Here is a 19,118-nt window from a genome sequence, read left to right as displayed (position 1 = left end):
AGCCTTGCTGACTGCTGCGTTAGGCCAACCACATGCCCTCTCAATCCATGTCCATCTTTGCTACCAAGATCTAGCAGAGAGGTACTGATTGAGTTGTTGTAGGGTGCAGGGTCATCAGCATGACACCGGCAGATACAGAGGGGCCACAGGGGCCTTCTCTAGTGCCCACAAACTCCGGGTTGGCTTTATGTAAAAACCTTTCATCACTCGGGCTTTTGGAAAGTAATTACAGTGGTATCTCTGGTTGCGAATGGGATCCGTTCCGGAGGCCCGTTCGCAACATGAAAAGAGCGCAATCCGCAGAGGCACGTCTGCGCATGCGCAGGTTGCAATTTGCCGCTTGTGCATGTGACGTCATTTTGCACATCTGCACATGCACAAGTGGTGAAATCCAGAAGTAACCCTTTCTGGTACTTCTGGGTTGCCGCGGGATGTAACCTGAAAGAATGTAACATGAAGCGGACATAACATGAGGTATGACTGTAATCATCTTGCTCACACTGCTACTTTGTAAGTTATGATGCTGTTACATTATTATTTTTTAATTGTGCCATATATATAATACTCTATTGTTCACTCCTCTGTACTCCAATTGTGAGGAAGGGTAAGAAACAAGTACAGTGAAACATCGGCTTCTGAATGTAATCTGTTCCAGAAGTCTGTTTGACATCTGAAACGTTCGAAAATTGAAAATCAAAGGGCTGTCAGCAAAGTGAATGGAGAAAATTGAGAAACGCGCCTCGGAAGCTGTTCGGCTTCTGAGGCGTGTTTGAAAACAGAAGCATTCACTTCTGGGTTTTTGGCGTCCGGCTTCCGAAACGTTTGGCAGCCGAGATGTTCAAAAACTGAGGTTCCACTGTACAATAAAACAAATAAACAAACATATGCTTTGCATGGAAAAGGCTGCAGGTTCAATACTGGGATCTCCAGGTAGCACTGGAAAAGATTCCTGTTTGAAATCCTGGAGAACCAATGTTCCTAAGAGTAGACAATACTGAACCAGATGGCCCATATAAAGCCAGGGCAGCATGGGACTGCCCACCGTCAAGTAATCTGACATCACCATGAAATCAAACCATGTGGGCAAATGCTCAGGGATTTGCAGGTAGGCAAACAGCAGACTGGTAGAAGATGCAGGCACTACTTCCTATGCCCAGGCAGTTTAAACTTGATTTAAAACTTATTTAAAGCAACCTTTTCACTGGTTGTAAATCAAGCCATCCTGTTTGATAAGGCAAAGAAAAAGAAAAAAAAGCAAAATATTCCAAGCATTAATTTAGTAGAACTGTAAGAGAGACTTGTGTTCACAGCATAAACGAGGTTAATAAACTGCTCTGAACAATGGAGAGACTTAATAATCATTTTTTGCTTTTATCTCAGAAGCCCAGGCATCATCAAACAATTACCATTTTTGTAGAAAAGTAAACACTGCATACTTAGCAAACCAATAAACCAAACTTTAACTCTGGATCATCTTGTCTACAACATCCCTTTTCCACATCAAAGCATCCTGTATGTAAGCATAGCTGAAGGAAGCCAAGTGTATCTGATATATATCTGTGCAAACATCTCTTGAAAGCCTCCACCAAAATATTGCACTGCTTTCTTAGGCAGCTTTTGGAACAACAGCAACACACCGTTAACATGTTCAGTTTATCATCTCCTAAAGCCTCAAAGCTGTTCCTGAAAGAGCAGGCAAGCTGCTGAACCACCTTGCAGGAGTTATGCTCATCAAGGGCACTTTTAGGGGGGGTCTCATTTCATATCACAGGAAAGGGACCATGATACATGATCCACTGGGTCTCAGCAACCTGTCTCTTGACAATTTATACTTCTAAAACCTAGTCTAGACCAGAATTTCCCAACCTTTTTCTGATTGTGGCCCCCTCCCAACCTTGTTTCCTTCCTGTGCCCCCCTACGGGTGTAGCCGGGGAGGGGGGTCAGGGGGGCAGCTGCCCCCCAAATAAGTAGAAATCAATGCAAATCAGAGGTTCAGTCCCCCACCCAAAAAACTACCCCCAAAAAAACCAACAATCCTGGCTACGCCATATTTCAAAAAGTGATTTTAAGCTTTTTTAGCTGTTTTCACTGCTTTTTCTATTGCATTCCCATACATCCAGGTTTTCCCTGACCAGGCCAGTAAATCCCACACATGGTATAACTGTTAATCAACTATACTACTTCAGACTGTGGGTGGAAGATTGCCTGTGATCAATATGCAAAAATACCTTTGTTTGGCCACTGACATCTGATACTCTGACTCTTGCATGCTTGCCCCAGTATTGGAGCCTGGTGCATCTCTCCTGTCATTTACACTTACCTATTATTTTCCTGACAGAACAGCCAAACAATATTTGGACACTTCACAGAGTAGACAAGAGCCAGTGATTAAGTAGAATGAAACAAAAGTCAGATGAGAATCATCACATTAAAATTGCATCTTTTTTATTTTAAAATGTCAGTTCTAGTATATGCCTACTGACAATAACATAACTTGGTTTAAGTGATATCTGTATGTAATATAAATATATTTAACTTTATACTCTGTGTTAAAAATATTTTCTAATACATTTGTGCATACTGCATTCAGGCATCGGTTAAATCAAATTCTTAAAATCTCACTTTCACAGCAAAAGTGAGAGATGTGAGAGAATGAACAAAGGGCAAGAAAACATGGCTTTTTAAGTCTCAATTTTATAAATGGCAGTAGATCATGTATCATATTTCTTATGGTACAAATTCAGTACAAATACGTTACAATTTAGATGTGTCTAACAACTCTTGGACATTAACTTTTCATGTCATGAAAGGACACTGTTCTGCTCTGTAGCTACTAGCCATTGCTTCCAGAGTGTTCTGGACACTTATGTCTTCAAGCAAGTGATCTTGCTTTGTGACACTGCATGAGCAGATAGATTTCTCTTTGGTGTGCTTCATTTTACAAACATTCCCCTCTAAGCAAATATGAGGCATGCAGGCTGCACAATCAAAGGCAGTGGCATGTGGTCCTGGGAAGTGGAAAGACTCTGTTTTGTCGCAAGGATGGTTTTTTAAAATTGAAAAAAATCTTTTAAGATTATCCTACTGTTCCTCAACGGAGCCCAGGGCAGTGAGCATGATTCTCCTGTGTCCTTAGCAAATGTCAAGGAAAGTACCACAACACCAGTGTTAGAAGCTGGGACAGGAATGCTAGGAGCCATGTGGCTCCTGGGACCTAGGGTGTGGGTGCCAAACGAAATGGCAAATAATTTCGGATGCATTCCCTATAAACAGCGAAGTGAAACTCTCTTTGACATATTCTTCTCCCTGGTGCTCAGCTGAAGACAGTGTGTACATCCACTAAAGGAGCAATGAGAGTCTGTTCAACCTGGCACGTCTCTACACCAAGACAAAAGTGTAGCAGGCCATTATCCGAGAGATGATGTTTGCAGATGACGCAGCCTTGACAGCACACTCTGAGGAAGCTCTACAGAAGGGGTTGGCAACCTAAGGCCCATGGGCCACAAGCGGTCCATGGGGGTCGTTTAACCGGCCCACGAGCCACCCCTGAATCGAGTCGCCTGCTCGGCGAGTTCCTGCACGCTGCGCTAAACCAACACAGTGCAGCACAGGGTCGCTGGGAGAAGCACTGTTCTGTGCTTGCTCATTCGGCGGTAGCGCTGTCCTGCGCATGTGCAGATAGCGGCAGCCACTTCTGCACATATGCAGTTGGCAGAAGCCACTTCTGTGCATGCGCGAATCGTGGCAAACCTGGCATTTACTTCCAGGTTTGCCGCGGTCGCGAGTTGGATTGTTCATGAGTTGCGGGGGGGGGGGCAGTGGTAAGTCAAGGTTCTACTGTATTGCCTCTTTTACTGTTGCAAACTTTTTAAAATTAATTACCACTACCTTATTGCATTTTATGAATTGTTGTAAACCACCCTAGAAATTTTTGAAAGGTGTTATGTGTTAAATTAGAAAACTCTTATATCCTCTTCAGTCATTAAGTTCTCTAGGAATAAATTCTATTGTTTCACCATTCCTCTTTTGCCCAAAACCATTGTGAAAAGCATCTAGAAATCTCTTTAGAAGCAGCCTGCTACACAGTGGCGACTAAACTCAGATTTTCATCTGAACCTCTCCCTCTCCTGCCACTGTCAGCAGCCTTTCCTCCATTCTCAACCACTGTGGCTTCTGCCTACCTTCCTTTCCCACATCTAAGAAGTCTAAGCCAAAAACTTCCCTCCTTCTCAGAATCTCCACAAGCTGATTTTTGCACTCTGAATCCCTCAACAGACCATCACCTCCTGTTTAGTCTCTTCTTCCATGGGCATCTTGCCTTCTAGCTGTACTGTACCTCCTTATTTTATTCTTGAGGTTCATCTTTAGCCTCTGTGCTCCTCACTTGGGTTTCTGATTTTGCTCTACAGCAGCATCAATTCTTCATGAAGCTTTCCTGGCATTATCCACTCCCTTCAGCCTGTGCAAATTCAGCTTGTGTTGGCTCCCTTTGTTTCCTTCTCCCACGCCCACCTCTGTGTACTATCCTACACAGTGCCTATACACAGTGCTTACACAGTTCTTCTTCCTTTGCAAAGCCTTTCTTAAGCCACCCTCACCTCACTTCACTCTCCTAGCCCATCCTCACTGCTTAATAATCAAAGCCTGCCTCTGCCTCTCTTCCCTGCAAACGTTACTGCCTTGCCTATTAAACGGCGCTGAAAGCCCTTCAGTGGGAACTGGTTGTTTTTAAGTTCTATACAGCCCTTAAAACATGGCTTCACAAATGCAGCTACCAAGGCAGGGAAGAGGGGGTGGACAGCAAGAAAAGAGCTGGAACAAATGAGACAGTCATAAGATAGCAGAAGAAACATGGGAGCTACAGCAGGAGGTATCACTGATGGAGAGGCAATCTGCTTGCTCCGCACCTGTCCCCTTCAGTCAGTTTCTTTGTCTTTGCATACAATAAAGGTGGAGTGGGGAATGATTGCCCTACATTTCAAATCTGCACTACAGCAGCATTATGTGAGCTTCAAAGAGTTTTGCAGCTTGACCTACTCAAAACGAGGCTTGGGTACCCTTAAAAGATGGGGTTATAGAGGAAAAATCATATCCAAGAAAGCAGGAAGATTCTCCTACAATCCTAAATCTGTCAAGATTTACCCTGCCGTGTGTGTGTGTGTGTGTGTGTGTGTGTGTGTGTGTCCCTCCCATTGTCTAACACCGCTGCATAAAAAAAATAACTGTAGCCTCAGGAATATAATCTTCATTCCGTTACGTTATCTGGGTGGAAACAAATAATGAGCAATCAGGTTTCGGTTTAAGGCCGCAGCAGGAGGCAGCTTTCCTTTCTGCTGTTATTACACATTCTGTCTCTACAGTTTGATCAATGGAATAAGGCAGAATGAGGCCTGACACTGCAGTAAGAGGAATCCCTTGCAAGTCATTTGTGCATAAAACCTGCAAGCACAGAGAAAACTGTGCAACCCAAGAACTCAGTTTTGGGATGCCGCTCCCAATGCACAGCCTGAAGGTAAAAGTGCAAACTGTTTTGATGTTTATAGTCAAAGGTGTAGGACAACTGCTGCCCTCCCCCAAAGCAGAGGGGGATCTGGAACCCAGCAAGAGACATAAAAAGCTGAGAGGAAGCATCATAGTCTAGGCAGGAAAAGCTCAGTAAGTCCAACAGAGCCACATACAGACAGAATCTGGATGGCAGGGGAAGTCAGCTTGCTGCTGAAGGTTCGATCCAGTTATTAGTGGAGATGAGATGCTGAAGGCTTGTCCATATGAGAGCTTATGTTGAATCAATAACCCCGGAACTGTTTTTGGCTTCACGTTTCTTTAAACAATTCAGAGATCATCCCAAGGCTTCTGCAAGTTCAGAGCAAGGAGATTAACTGAAAAAATCTTACTCTGCTGACTAAAGTGAACAGCTGTGGGGCTAGTACCTTTTGTAGGTGGAGCTCAGCGCCTCTTAGAGAAGCTACGGATCCTGAAAGAAAGCTAGTAAGGGTGTGTGTTTGAAGCACCCTGGAATTTGTTGTTTGCTTAGGCAAGAATTGTTCTGAAGATAGCAGGTCCTGGATTGGTAAACAGGCCCTGAGTATACAAATGATAGCAAGTGTGTACTTATGAACTACGATGAAAAACGGCCCTGAACTGAAGGTGAAAAAAGGACTTAGAATCATAGAATCTTAGAGTTGGAAGGGAACCCAAGGGTCATCTAGTCCAACCCCCGGCAATGCAGGAACCTCAGCTAAAGCATCCATGACAGATGTCCATCCAACCTCTGTTTAAAAACTTCCAAGGAAGGAGGGTCCACCACTTCTCGTGGGAGTCTGTTCCACTACTGAACAGGTCTTACTGTCAGGAAGTTTTTCCAAATGTTTAGTCGGAATCTCCTTTCTTGCAACTTGAAGCCATTGGTTCAAGTCCTACCCTCCAAAGCAGGAGAAAACAAGCATGCTCCCTCCTCCATGTGACAGCCCTTAAGATATTTGAAGGTGGCTATCATATCTGCAGGGACGCGGGTGGCGCTGTGGGTAAAAGCCTCAGCGCCTAGGGCTTGCCGATCGAAAGGTTGGCGGTTCGAATCCCCGCTGCGGGGTGCGCTCCCGCTGCTCGGTCCCAGCGCCTGCCAACCTAGCAGTTCGAAAGCACCCCCGGGTGCAAGTAGATAAATAGGGACCGCTTACCAGCGGGAAGGTAAACGGCGTTCCGTGTGCTGCGCTGGCTCGCCAGATGCAGCTTGTCACGCTGGCCACGTGACCCGGAAGTGTCTGCGGACAGCGCTGGCTCCCAGCCTATAGAGTGAGATGAGCGCACAACCCTAGAGTCTGGCAAGACTGGCCCGTACGGGCAGGGGTACCTTTACCTTTACCTTTATCATATCTGCTCTCAGTCTCCTCTTTTCCAGGCTAAACATTCCCAGCTCCTTCAAGCGCTCCTCATAAGGCTTAGTTTCCAGACCCTTGATCATCTTGGTTGCCCTCCTTTGCACACATTCCAGCTTGTCAACATCCTTCTTAAATTGTGGTGCCCAGAACTGGACACAGGATTCCAAGTGTGGTCTGACTAAGGCAGAATAGAGTGGTACTATTACTTCCCTTGATCTGGACACTATACTTCTGTTGATGAAGCCTAGAATAGCATTAGCTTTTTTTTGCTGCTGCATCACACTGTTGACTCATGTTAAGCTTGTGGTCCATCAAGACCCCTAGATGCTTTTCACATGTACTGCTAGTAAGCCAGGTGTCCCCATCCTATATCTGTGCATTTGGTTCTTCCTGCCTAAGTGCAGAACCTTACATTTGTCCCTATTGAAATTCATTTTGTTAGCTTGCACCCAGTTCTCCAATCTATCGAGATCATTTTGAATTCTAATTCTGTCTTCTGTGGCATTAACTACCCCTCCCAGTTTGGTGTCATCTGGAAATTTGATGAGCATCCCCTCAATTCCGTCATCCAATTCATTTATAAAGACATTAAACAACAACAGACCCAGGACAGAACCCTGCGACACCCCACTTGTCACTTTTTTCCAGGATGACGAGGAATCTTTGGGTTCGGTCAGTCAACCAGCTACAAATCTACCTAACAGTTACCTCTTTCAACCCACATTTTACCAGCTTCCTCCTGAGAATATTATGGGGAACTTTGTCAAAAGCTTTACTGAAATCAAGATACACTATGTCCACAGCATTTCCCTGATCTACCACGTTTGCAATTGCATCAAAAAAAGAAATCAGATTGGTCTGGCATGACTTATTTTTGAGAAACCCATGTTGGGTGTTAGTAATCACAGCATCATTTTCTAAATACTCACAGACCAACTGCTGAATTATCTATTCTAGGACCTTCCCTGGTGTCGATGTCAAGCTCACCGGTCAGTACTGTAGTAACCTGGGTCTTCCTTTTTCTTCTTTTTGAAGATGGGGACATTTGCCCACCTTGTCTGTAGGGACCTCACTTGTTCTCCAAGACAGGGAGTCACCTATCACCACCACTCGTCTCCTCCTCCTCCTCCTCCTCCTCCTCCTCTGGGGAGTAGCAGAAATCATTCTATGGGCTGTGCCTTCCAAAGGCTGCTTGGAGTGTTCTGAGGTCTGCTTCTGTCATTCTCGAGTCTTCCCCTCTTGTTTACTGGAGCTTATTTTGATATTGTTGGGATAAATTACAAAGGCCGGAAACTTATGGTTTGAATACTTCCTACTTCTTCCTCCCAGCTTGTCATCTCTGGGCTGCAATTCCCTTTCTCTAATGTTGTCTCCATGGAAGGTAGCAAGTACGTTATCACCATACTCATCCACGATCAGTAGCCTTGGATCTGATGGGGTTAGATCAAGAATGGAAAAAGACTCCTCCAAATCCATCTCCTCCTGTCTCTTTCTCCTCTGGGGAGTGGCAATAATCGTCCTATGCACTGTACCTTTCACAGCCACCTTCGTGTCTTCTGAGGTTGGAACTGCTGTCCTAGCTCCTCTGGCCCAGAATCCATGTCCAAGGTAAGAGCATGGAAGCGATTTTGCAACTCTAATGAAGTGTGTTTTGTGACTGTCCTACTTCTGTGCATCACATTTCTCCAAGAGTTAGACCATGGGTCAGCAAACTAAGGTCCATGGACCGGATCAGGCCCAATTGCATTCTGGATCCAGCCTGCAGACGGTCCGGGAATCGCCATGTGGATCGCCAGCACGCACATTCTTTCCCCTCTCCCTTCCACGGCGGCAGCGCCAGCACCTCCTCCCTCCATCCTCCTGGCTTCTCCCTGCCCTGCCTAGAGGAGGAAGGGGGCTGGGCTTTGTTGGTGCCAGCAGCAGCAGGTCGCCATTTTAAGCAGCCCCTCTCCAGAGCCATTTTGCACACCGCTCATCGTCCCTCCGCTGCTGCCAGCCACTGCTGCTCGCAAGACACAGGTAAGCAGCCAATGGGGCTCATGGTGCTCTTGCATCAATTCCCCCCCCCAAAAAAATATAGTCCAGCCTTCCACAAAGTCTGAGGGACAGGGGACCAGCCCCTGCTGAAAAAGTTTGCTGACCCCTGGGTTAGACTCTTGCAATGGGCAATCTTTCTCCACCCTGGGGGCACCCCATCGCATCTTGGTGCTCAATCCCAGTCAACTCAGTTGTATCAAGTAACTCTGCATGTTGTCCTGTTGCTTGAGGTCTGGTTAGACGGGCCTCAAGTTGCTGCACCTTCTCTTCCGGCATGACAACCAGCTTGCACTTGCTACAAGTCTACTGTTGCTTGCTCTCTGGCAGAATGACAAACATGGCACAGGTGTTACAGGTCACTGCAGCAGCTCCTTTGCCCTCCATGTCTCTGGCCCTTTGCACACCAAGAAACAGAACTCTGGGCCTTCCCCTTAAACTCCCCCCACTAAACATCCTTGCAAACGCCCCTGTTTATGAGCTCTGCTTGCAAGATCCCAGGATCTGCAGTGAGCTAAGCTTGACTGCTGCTGGTTGCTAACTCCTCCCTCAGCCTGGCTTCCTCTGAGCTGTAACTCCTCACCGTCAGATCCTGTGTTCCCACATAGCAATCAGCCACATATACCCTCAGGCTCCAAAAGACACGAGCTCACTCTCTTCAGTCTCCTCCAGCAATCCTTGTCCCTGTTTGCAGGGTCCCAGGATCTGCACTGAGCTGAGTTTGACTTGTGTGGAGGCAAGTTTGAGAATCCTTGAAAGAGGTAGGACGGATACAGCTTTTTTAACATAGAGATGCATTTAACTCTTTTAATCATCTGGTGTTATCCAGAACCACTCTTAAGCATTCACACAGGAGTGCCCAAACAGGTTCTTAAACAGATAGTCAATGGGGTCACATTCATCTCCTCCAGAGTTTGGTTCTCTTACAGAAGAAAAGAGAATGCAAGGCAAGGACCAACTTCCTTTGTGGGTAAAGCTTCCCTGTTGAAGGCAACTCACATTTGCCTGGTCACCTGCAGGATGTTTGCTAGCATGCTTTTGACTCACTGACCCAGTTTATGTTGTGATTATAGTTTCTGAAATCAAGGTTACATGATCTGTGGGTTGGGCCAGCATATTTCCAAACTTGGAGACTCTTGAGAGTCCCATGGACTGCAAGAAGATCAAACCTGTCCATTCTTAAGGAAATCAGCCCTGAGTGCTCACTAGAAGGACAGATCCTGAAGCTGAGGCTCCAATACTTTGGCCATCTCACGAGAAGACTCCCTGGAAAAGACCCTGATGTTGGGAAAGATGGAGGGCACAAGGAGAAGGGGACGGCAGAGGACGAGATGGCTGGACAGTGTTCTCAAAGCTACCAGCATGAGTTTGACCAAGCTGCGGGAAGCAGTGGAAGACAGGAGTGCCTGGCGTGCTCTGGTCCATGGGATCACGAAGAGTCGGACACGACTAAATGACTAAACAACAACAAATTTCCAAACTTGCTGGCCTAAAGGGATTTTTCACCCGCTATTTGCTCATGATATAAATGAAATACCCCATTCTCTTTTAGGCACTAATCATCGACTTGGTACACGAGGGCAGGTGGGCTAGTAAGTTTTGTTGCCTTCTTTTGTAAAGGTCACAAATATGTTTTTAAGAAGAGAAAGACTAGAAGAAGTTAGTTTTTAGGTGGTAAACATTTTCAGACTAGGCAACAGACTTTGCAAGAGATTACAACGCTGTAACCCAGAAAGCTATTCAGAATTGATGGTAATGCCTCGCAGACTCTGCAGAAACATCTGGCATGCATGACAAAAACAGACAAATTAACCACATTATTTCCACACTATGTAGTTGCAGGGTGAATTTAAGGTAGGAATATAATGGGAGAAGGGCAGACTTTCTTCTGCAAGGTCCTAATACAAGCTGTTGCCATATTCTAGCAATATTCCTGGAATCTCACTACGATTAACATTTTGCTTTTCTGTTATTATATAGCGCCATCAGTATAGTAGGTGCTTTAAACAATAAAATAAGCAAAAGCAGTAGACCCCTCGAACAAGAAGCTTACCTCCTCAATTTTAACGCTGACGGACACAATATAAGGAAAAGTAAAATGATAAAGATGGGGGTAACAAGGTAGGAATATTAATAAATTTTGTTACATATACAATGCATGAAGAATTTGCAGGAGAAAAACACAGAACCAACTAAATTTCTGGTGATTATCCAGACACAGGAAAAAGTAAAGAAGAAAGGACAGGTAGTAGGAGACCTTTGTGTATCTTAGGGTGGAAAAGTGAAGGTCAAGGACAGAACTATGAAGAGACAGAGGCAGGCTATAGAAAAGTTTAAGCTTCCTATAAAGGCATACAAATAACTTTAAATAGTTCGAATCATTAATTTTTTTCTCTATGCATTAGCCTACCCTACAAACATATATTGCAAAACCTTATCAGAAACCTAATTCACCATAATAAATGCAATGCTTAGAAGACCCAACAAATATGACTGAAACAAGATCCTAAATCTTCGGTTTCAAATACACTATACTCAGTTTTTCAACGCCTCTTTCTTTATCCTGACAATATTTATTAAATTTGATCATATACTGTATAAAAAAGGTAAAGGTACCCCTGCTCGTACGGGCCAGTCTTGACAGACTCTGGGGTTGTGCGCTCATCTCACTCTATAGGCTGGGAGCCAGCGCTGTCTGCAGACACTTCCGGGTCACGTGGCCAGCGTGACAAGCTGCATCTGGCGAGCCAGCGCAGCACACGGAACGCCGTTTACCTTCCCGGTGGTAAGCGGTCCCTATTTATCTACTTGCACCCGGGGGTGCTTTCGAACTGCTAGGTTGGCAGGCGCTGGGACCGAGCAGCGGGAGCGCACCCCGCAGCGGGGATTCGAACCGCCGACCTTTCGATCGGCAAGCCCTAGGCGCTGAGGCTTTTACCCACAGCGCCACCCGCGTCCCTGCGCCACCTGCGTCCCTGTATACTGTATACCACATCCCAAATATATACTGTATACTGTATAGCACGTATACTGTATACACATATACTGTATACAAATATATACAAATATATATACTGTATACAAATATATATACAGTATACAAATATATACACATATACTGTATACCACATCCCAAATTCCAAACAACCAATTTGTCACTGAGGGTAGATTCTCTCCCCACCTGTTTACTTATAGTGAACAATCGTTCTAGTAACCACTAGAAGAAATTAACAGGAAACAGGGAGGGAGGGAGTAGTAGTAGTAGTATTACTGAAAATTGCTTAACAGATAAAACCATATTACAATAGGTCACTGGCAGTTCTTATATAAAGATGATTCGGCGAATGCTTTGTGCACCTTAGACTATACAGTATCATTTTGGTGATGAGCCAACTTCAGTGGCTCCCTGTCCATTCGAGGCCGAACGCACAGTGCTGTTGTTGACCTTTAAAGCCTTTTACGACTTGAGACCAGAGTACCTGAAAGATTAATGTGTGGAGACTAGCCAAGTCGGCTCTGCTCTGCCTCCATAGCCAGAGGCAGTAATGCTTCTGAATACCAGTGGCTGGAAGTCACAGGAAGGGGGTGTTTTTGTGCTGCCTACCAGTTTTCCCACTGGCATTTAGTTGGCCTGATCCAGCAGGCTGTTCCTATGTACCAACCTAGGCCATAAAATCATCTTTTGAAGACCTTTTTAGGGTGCCCTGCCAAGAGATGAGGTATGACAGGGGGATACTGGGGAAAGGACCTTCTCAGTGGTGGCACCTCAGCTACAGAATGCCTTCATCAGGGAGGCTTGTCTGGCACTTATCACTGTTTATCTATATCTTTCTCTATATTTTTAATGATATAGTGGTATTATAAATTAATTAAATAAACTAAATATGTTATTTTAGTGCCAAGAAGATACCTTTTTATTTTCATAAGCCTTTTAATCTGCTCTAGTCAGTTTTATCTTTGCAACTTTTGGGGGGCTGCTTTTAACTGTCATTGGTCTACCTTACAGTTTTGGTTTTTTGGTTTTTATTCTTGTTGTAATCCACCCTGCAAATTTAGTTATAAGGGAGCAATGTATATGCCTTAAGTATATTACATTCCTTTGTCGGCAAGGTGACAACTAAACAACAAAAATATTACATTCCTAACCTTAACAACTGAGGATCATCATGAATTTAAAAACTTATATAAAATTATTATCTTAGCTCAGTCATCCTCTGATGCCTCTTCCGTTATTATCACCACAACTTGTGCCCCTGTACCATCTCTCCATTAAGCATGAATTTGCACACACAGAGCTTCTGCTTAAAGATTTCGTGAGAACTGGCTAACTAAAGATAATTAAATGCTTTAACACACCCACTCAAATCCTTGCCACATTAAGTACAATGGGATCTTCTATTAGAATAAGCGACACATCTTTTGCTACGTTTATACAGCTTGATAAATTTAAATGGTCTTTCTTTTGCTTTCTCAAAACAAAAACACAATGCTGTGGTTCTCTTTTGAGAAAACACGGAGAACCCATCTATAAGGGAACCAGTTAAAAAGCAGGCATGACTGGAAGTAAAAAGGTAAAGGTAAAGGGACCCCTGACCGTTAGGTCCAGTCGCAGACGACTCTGGGGTTGCGGTGGTCATCTCGCTTTATTGGCCGAGGGAGCCGGCGTACAGCTTCCAGGTCATGTGGCCAGCATGACTAAGCCGCTTCTGGCGAACCAGAGCAGCGCACGGAAACGCCGTTTACCGGACTTCCGGGTTGGCGCCTCCGGACAATGGCGGAATTCCTCTGATCGGGAGGAATTTAGGGTCTGGCCGCCACGGCGAAGGCGGGGACCCATAAAAACCACAGGCGGGAGAAGCCTGTGAACGTGGGATTCGGCTGGCACCTTTTGCGCCTCCCCTACTCGCGGGGAAACCCAGTTTCGGGGATCCGGAGTGACGTGGGGTGAGTGGCGCGGTGCTTTGAATCGACTGCTTTTTTCACGGAGTGAAGCCGCATTGCTGTTGCCGGAGAGCGCTGACTTTTTCCTGTGGAAAATTTGATCTTGAAACAACTATCCGTGAGTAGAACGGAAAATTGGATTTTTAAACGTCTTAATTTGGCACCGAAACGGGGAGGTTTTAAACAGGAAGTCCACCTCCCCCTTTTGTAAATAGACTGAAGCAAAGAGGCTGCAAGCTAAAGTCTTGGAAAGTCTTCTGTAAAGAATTAAACCTCCATCGGCTAAAATCGTTAAACCCCCCTTGGAAGCAGGAGAAGAGGGGGGAAATTTTAGATCGCCTAAGCCTGCAGGAGAGAGAGTGAAGAAAGATAAATTACCACCGTTTTGAACCTGGAAACGGGCTGCCAGTAAGATTGACGTTTTGGGAAAGTTCATTGACTGTGAATAAAACTGTGAATAAAACGTATGTTGACAGATTGTTAAACAAGAGAAATATATTGTTTCCATTGTTTCCTTCTGCGCTTAAAAAGGAGCAAAAGTAACTGAAAATTGAAACTAATTTTGGTGCTGGATCTGCGTTTAAAAGGACTGATACAAATAGAAATTGTTTCCTCTAGAGGGAGCCTTTGAAACTGTTACAGGAGTGGAGCTGGGGAATTTTCCAGCTGCAGAGATAAAAGACCGTGAGAATCAGGGATTGACCTTGGACTGGTAAGAATGTCGACAGAAGAAGCCTTAGTGATTGCATTTTGCAAGATAAGTGCTTCATTGGAACAGCTTCATAAGAAGACGGATGTGATGACTATTAAAATTGATAATCTGGGACAAAAAGTGACTGATTTGGGACAAAAAGTGAACATCTATACAGAAACTACTCAGGAATCTACTTTGACATGGCAAGTTGTGGAGAAGGCGAGGGAGAAAGTTGTTGTTGAACCTCAAGTAATACAAGTGGAGAGAGCCCCAGCCTTACAGAGGCAATTTGATGAATATAAGTTGTTGCCTTCTATGACTGAATTTAGAGAAAGTCAGATTTTGAGGATTGGAGCCCCGCTTGGATTGGAGAAGGAAAGTTGGACAGATCCCCTTATGCAGGGATGTTCTGGCTTTTGGGACCTGGATTTGGGTCAGGAGGAGATTGGAGTTGTGGGGGCCTTCAGTTTTGGAGGGATTTTGAAACACGTCCTGAAATATCTTTTGGACTTTAGTTTTGACTACGGAGAATGGGCTGACCTGTCGAGAAGGAATAAAGACATTGTTAGGTTGGAGCTTCCCCGAGATCTACTCCTCAGCGGCAAAGGAAGGAAATTAAGAACAAGATCAGCAGAAGATAAAATAAAGTGTATGTATAAATATGAAGAAGATCTGCAGAAGGGACATGGAAAAGAGTTAAGAGCCTCGGACAGAAGATCACCAGGTTGATGGACCATATAGAATTGATAGAAAGGACTGGCAGAATCCGAGACCAGGGAGAAGAGACGGTGGAAGAAGATTGGAAAAAAGTTTAAAATTTATTTATAGAAATATTGTAAAATTAATGAGTGTTAGAAAAATGTTGGAATGAAATTACATGGCTTTAGTAGAAATGTTATAAGGAGTTAAGTACAAATAAGTTTTATGGTATTAATGGTAAGATAAGGTTAAAATAAATTAAGATAATTATATGACAGAAAACAGAGAAAGATGGAAAGGATTTGCTGAAATAATTAATAACTAGAATACAAAAAAGGGAGGTGTGAGGAGGTCGATGAAACAAGTAAATGAAAGACAAAGATATGGAAATATTGGATGTGTTTTTAATTGTTTTTGCTTTTGTTTTGATGTATTGTTTTTTTTTGTTTCTTTCATGTATTGTAATGTATTGATTTGTTTTGTTTAATCTTTCTCTTTTTTTTCTTCTTTCTGTAATCTTTAAACTTTTAATATTATTATTTTTTAAAAAAGAAACGCCGTTTACCTTCCCACCACAACGGTACCTATTTATCTACTTGCACTTTGACATGCTTTTGAACTGCTAGGTTGGCAGGAGCAGGGACTGAGCAACGGGATTCAAACCGCCGACCTTCTGATCGGCAAGCTCTAGGCTCAGTGGTTTAGACCACAGAGTCACCCGCGTCCCTATGACTAGAAGTAACCTGGGATAAATAAGCTCCAACTAGAATTATGAGGACATTGCAGCCTCATCAAGTAGAGCAATTCAAGAGAGAATTTTTTTTGAGGCGACTTCCAAGACAATTTGACCATTACATCATACCACAGAAGTGGCAAAATAGCTACCTAAAAGATTAATGTGAGGATGCAGTATACTCCAGTCCAGTATACAGCCCCTTAAGTATACTACTTCCATCACTATACTATATTTCAAAGAGAGCAATCCCTCAGACTACTGGATCTACAAGACCAGAGTCGAATTTCTAATCAGCAGTTAATTATGTGGACCCTGTCAAGTCACAATCCTTCTGTTACTTTCCAAATTAAGTGCTTTATAAGTTCCTCTGTTTGCCTCTAGCAAGAACTAACCCTATACCTTGATGGTGTTTTCAAAAGTTAACTGTTTAATTGAAACTACTTCTTTAAAAAGCTTACCATCATCCTACAATCCTGTGCAGCATCTCCCCTATGGAGGACAGATAAGAGGGGTGGGGGTGGGGTTAAAGAAATAACCATTCAACTTGAGGATAAACATGGCTTCTTCAGATCTAAAACAAGTTCAGAAGCTCCTACTGCTGCAGAAAGGACTTCAAAAATAACGTCTGCATAGGCAGACCCTGCATGCCAGCCCCCATCAGACATCTTATTTCACAATTATCTATGCTAAACTGTATTTTCCATGCACTGTCCCAGTTACCTTGAATATCCCTAAATCCCTCTTAATCGGGTTGCTGGAATGACTGCTATTTTCATATAGCACTAAAAAAGAAGCTGAAATCTAACAAAGCAAAACAAAAGCACACACACACAAACCAACAATATTGTGCATCAGTCAGAATCTATCCGCTGACCCAAATTTTCTGTTAACCAGGATATGCAGCTGTAATGCAGTACTTTTGAGGCTGCAAAAGGGTTTGTTTTCATCCAGATAACAGAAAGCCACCCCCCCAATATTTATGCATTATTCAATGCTTTTCCACAGTGCTAGTATGCTATAGCAAAGATGCCCAAACTTAGCAAATGCCAACTAGTTTTAAGAGGCAGAAATCTGAACGGTGCAAATGGACAACCTAAGTTTGCATATGAATGTTTATTTCCAAAGGAACAGATTGTGTTTACTTCAAGCTTTTGCAGCCTATCAAGAAGTAATTTGCAAGGAAGGCCTCTGTCAAGACACCTGTCTAATATTATGCAACATGCATAATTATGATTTTCTTGTCAAATTAGGCCATCACCATGAGACTCAGTGACCATAACCATCTGGAACACCCATCTAAAGATCAGCCACTACTACTAATGCATACCAAACGCAGTATCCTCAGTAAGTCCAGTAAATGACAATCTAAGCTACCCCTCTGTCCCCACACTTTCCCCTTTGGGGCTGGCAGGAGAGCGACAAAAATCACAAGGAGAATCCTGAAGTTCCCACAGAACTTCACTCTCTCCAATTTCAGTGGATACAACTGGAAATTATACCTCAAAATTGCCTGTTCAATTATCGTCTAGCCAGAAAAAAACAACAACAGCCAAAATAAAAAGAGGTGCACGCAATCCTTCATCCAGATACCTGCAGGGCAGGGATGGTATTGAACAGAGCTCTGACAGCTGGGGCTTGCTTCCCCATCCTCATTGTTCCTCTGTGTCAAGAAAGCAAGAGTCAGGTAAAAAAAAAAAAGGAGAGTTGTTCTCTTAATGTAAAGAGATATGACCTCCCCCACTTGACCAGTCAATATGGCCAGGGCCTTATTTTTCTATCATGTGTCGCTCAATCTCAACGTTTCATTTTCTGTACTGCCATTCTCACCTCCTCAACATAAAAAAGGAGACCATTAGACAAGACACCCAAAGCACTCACCGAAGACAAAAAACAGATGTTCATATTTACATAAAACTTGTGTGTGAGCAGAAAGGTAACAAAACTCCCATAGTTGAGCTAGGGCACCACACACACACACAAACACACACACCATATCCCTATCTACAGGAGGGAGTTACACAATAAAGAGCAGTAACTGCCTGAAGACGCTCATTATTCTAGACTCCCTTTTTTGTCCTCGGAGAGTGACAAGGAGGGGAAGGACGGGAGCATCGTAAACTCGGTAATCCTAGGGCTGGAGAGTGGGGGGCGGGGAACAAAATAGGTACTTTCACGTTAACCTCCGATATTAAAAGTCAGGGGAAGGCGGCGGAGTAAGACGCGGCTGATCCTCCCTCGAAGCCCCCCCAAAGACCTGTTTTCTTCCCCGGATCTCCTATGGCAACGGATAGGAACGGCAAAACAGGGAGTCGCCTCGCCTTCCTTGCTGCTGCTGCTGGTGGAGCAACACAAGGGAGCGCATCCCTCGCCATCCCACCCAAATCCTTGAAGGAGCCCCAGATCGGAGGAAAACCAGCCTGGGGAGAGGGGGAAACACCAGCCAGCTCCACCGCACCTGGCTGGGAGAAGGGCGGGCGGGGGGCAGGGGAATACTCGGGAAGAGGCAAAGGGGTAGGATTCGCACACATATCTCAACACCCAAACAAGTTTTTTTTTGGGGGGGGGCAGATGAGGGACCCCCTATTAGGGCGAGGCCTCAGCAAACCTAAGCTGGGGGAGGGGGTAATAAGGGGGAAATTGGGGGGGGGCCTTCGCCACTTCCCAAGGAGTCAAGGAGCAGGGGAAGAAGAGGGATTCAAAGAGGCCAAGAGCCGGCTTCCCCCCCCTCTCTCTCTCTCTCGCTCTCGCCGCCGCCGGACATCGGTTACCTGGAAGTCCCTGTCCTCGTTGAAGCGGGAGAACCTGTCCGCCATTTTGCCTCGGTTCGCCTCTACCTTAGTCAGGAGACTGCGACGAAGGAAACGGGGGCCGTACGCCGCTCGACGTGCGCGCGCCCGCCCGACGGCGGGTCTCGTTTCGCTTTGTGCGCGCGCGCGCGCAGAGAGAGAAAGAGCAAGAGACGCCTCAGAGAGGAAAAGACTTAGCGATGGCTCTCGACTTCCGGGTTCTCTTCGGCCGCCTATGGAGGCAAGCCGGGATTTGAGCGGAGGTGGAAGTGGCTGCAAAGGAGATACTACTCGTTCTAACTCGGGTCTCGTTCCGAGTAAGGGAATTTAATTTAATTTTTTTAAGCGC

General features: G+C 44.7%; 1 protein-coding gene across 2 annotated transcripts in view; it reads right to left on the bottom strand.

The window, feature by feature from the left end:
• GPATCH8 (G-patch domain containing 8) overlaps positions 1-18,899 on the bottom strand; it is an 84,922-nt gene extending 66,023 nt beyond the window's left edge. The window contains exons 1-2 of one of the 2 annotated variants that reach the window (XM_053363179.1): positions 18,752-18,863; positions 16,442-16,472 (exon numbers count right to left, since the gene is read on the bottom strand). In XM_053363179.1, coding sequence (XP_053219154.1) covers positions 16,442-16,447 — 6 coding nt within the window. In that variant the 5' untranslated portion in view covers positions 16,448-16,472; positions 18,752-18,863. Of the gene's footprint in view, positions 1-16,441; positions 16,473-18,751 lie in introns of both variants that reach the window. The other variant, XM_053363178.1, reaches the window with a different exon arrangement.
• Positions 18,900-19,118: the final 219 nt, after the last annotated feature.

This window comes from Podarcis raffonei, chromosome 13 (genome assembly GCF_027172205.1).
Source record: "Podarcis raffonei isolate rPodRaf1 chromosome 13, rPodRaf1.pri, whole genome shotgun sequence".
Lineage (NCBI taxonomy): Eukaryota > Metazoa > Chordata > Lepidosauria > Squamata > Lacertidae > Podarcis > Podarcis raffonei.
Note: the sequence above shows the minus strand (reverse complement) of the source record. Positions and strands in the feature narration are given on the sequence as shown.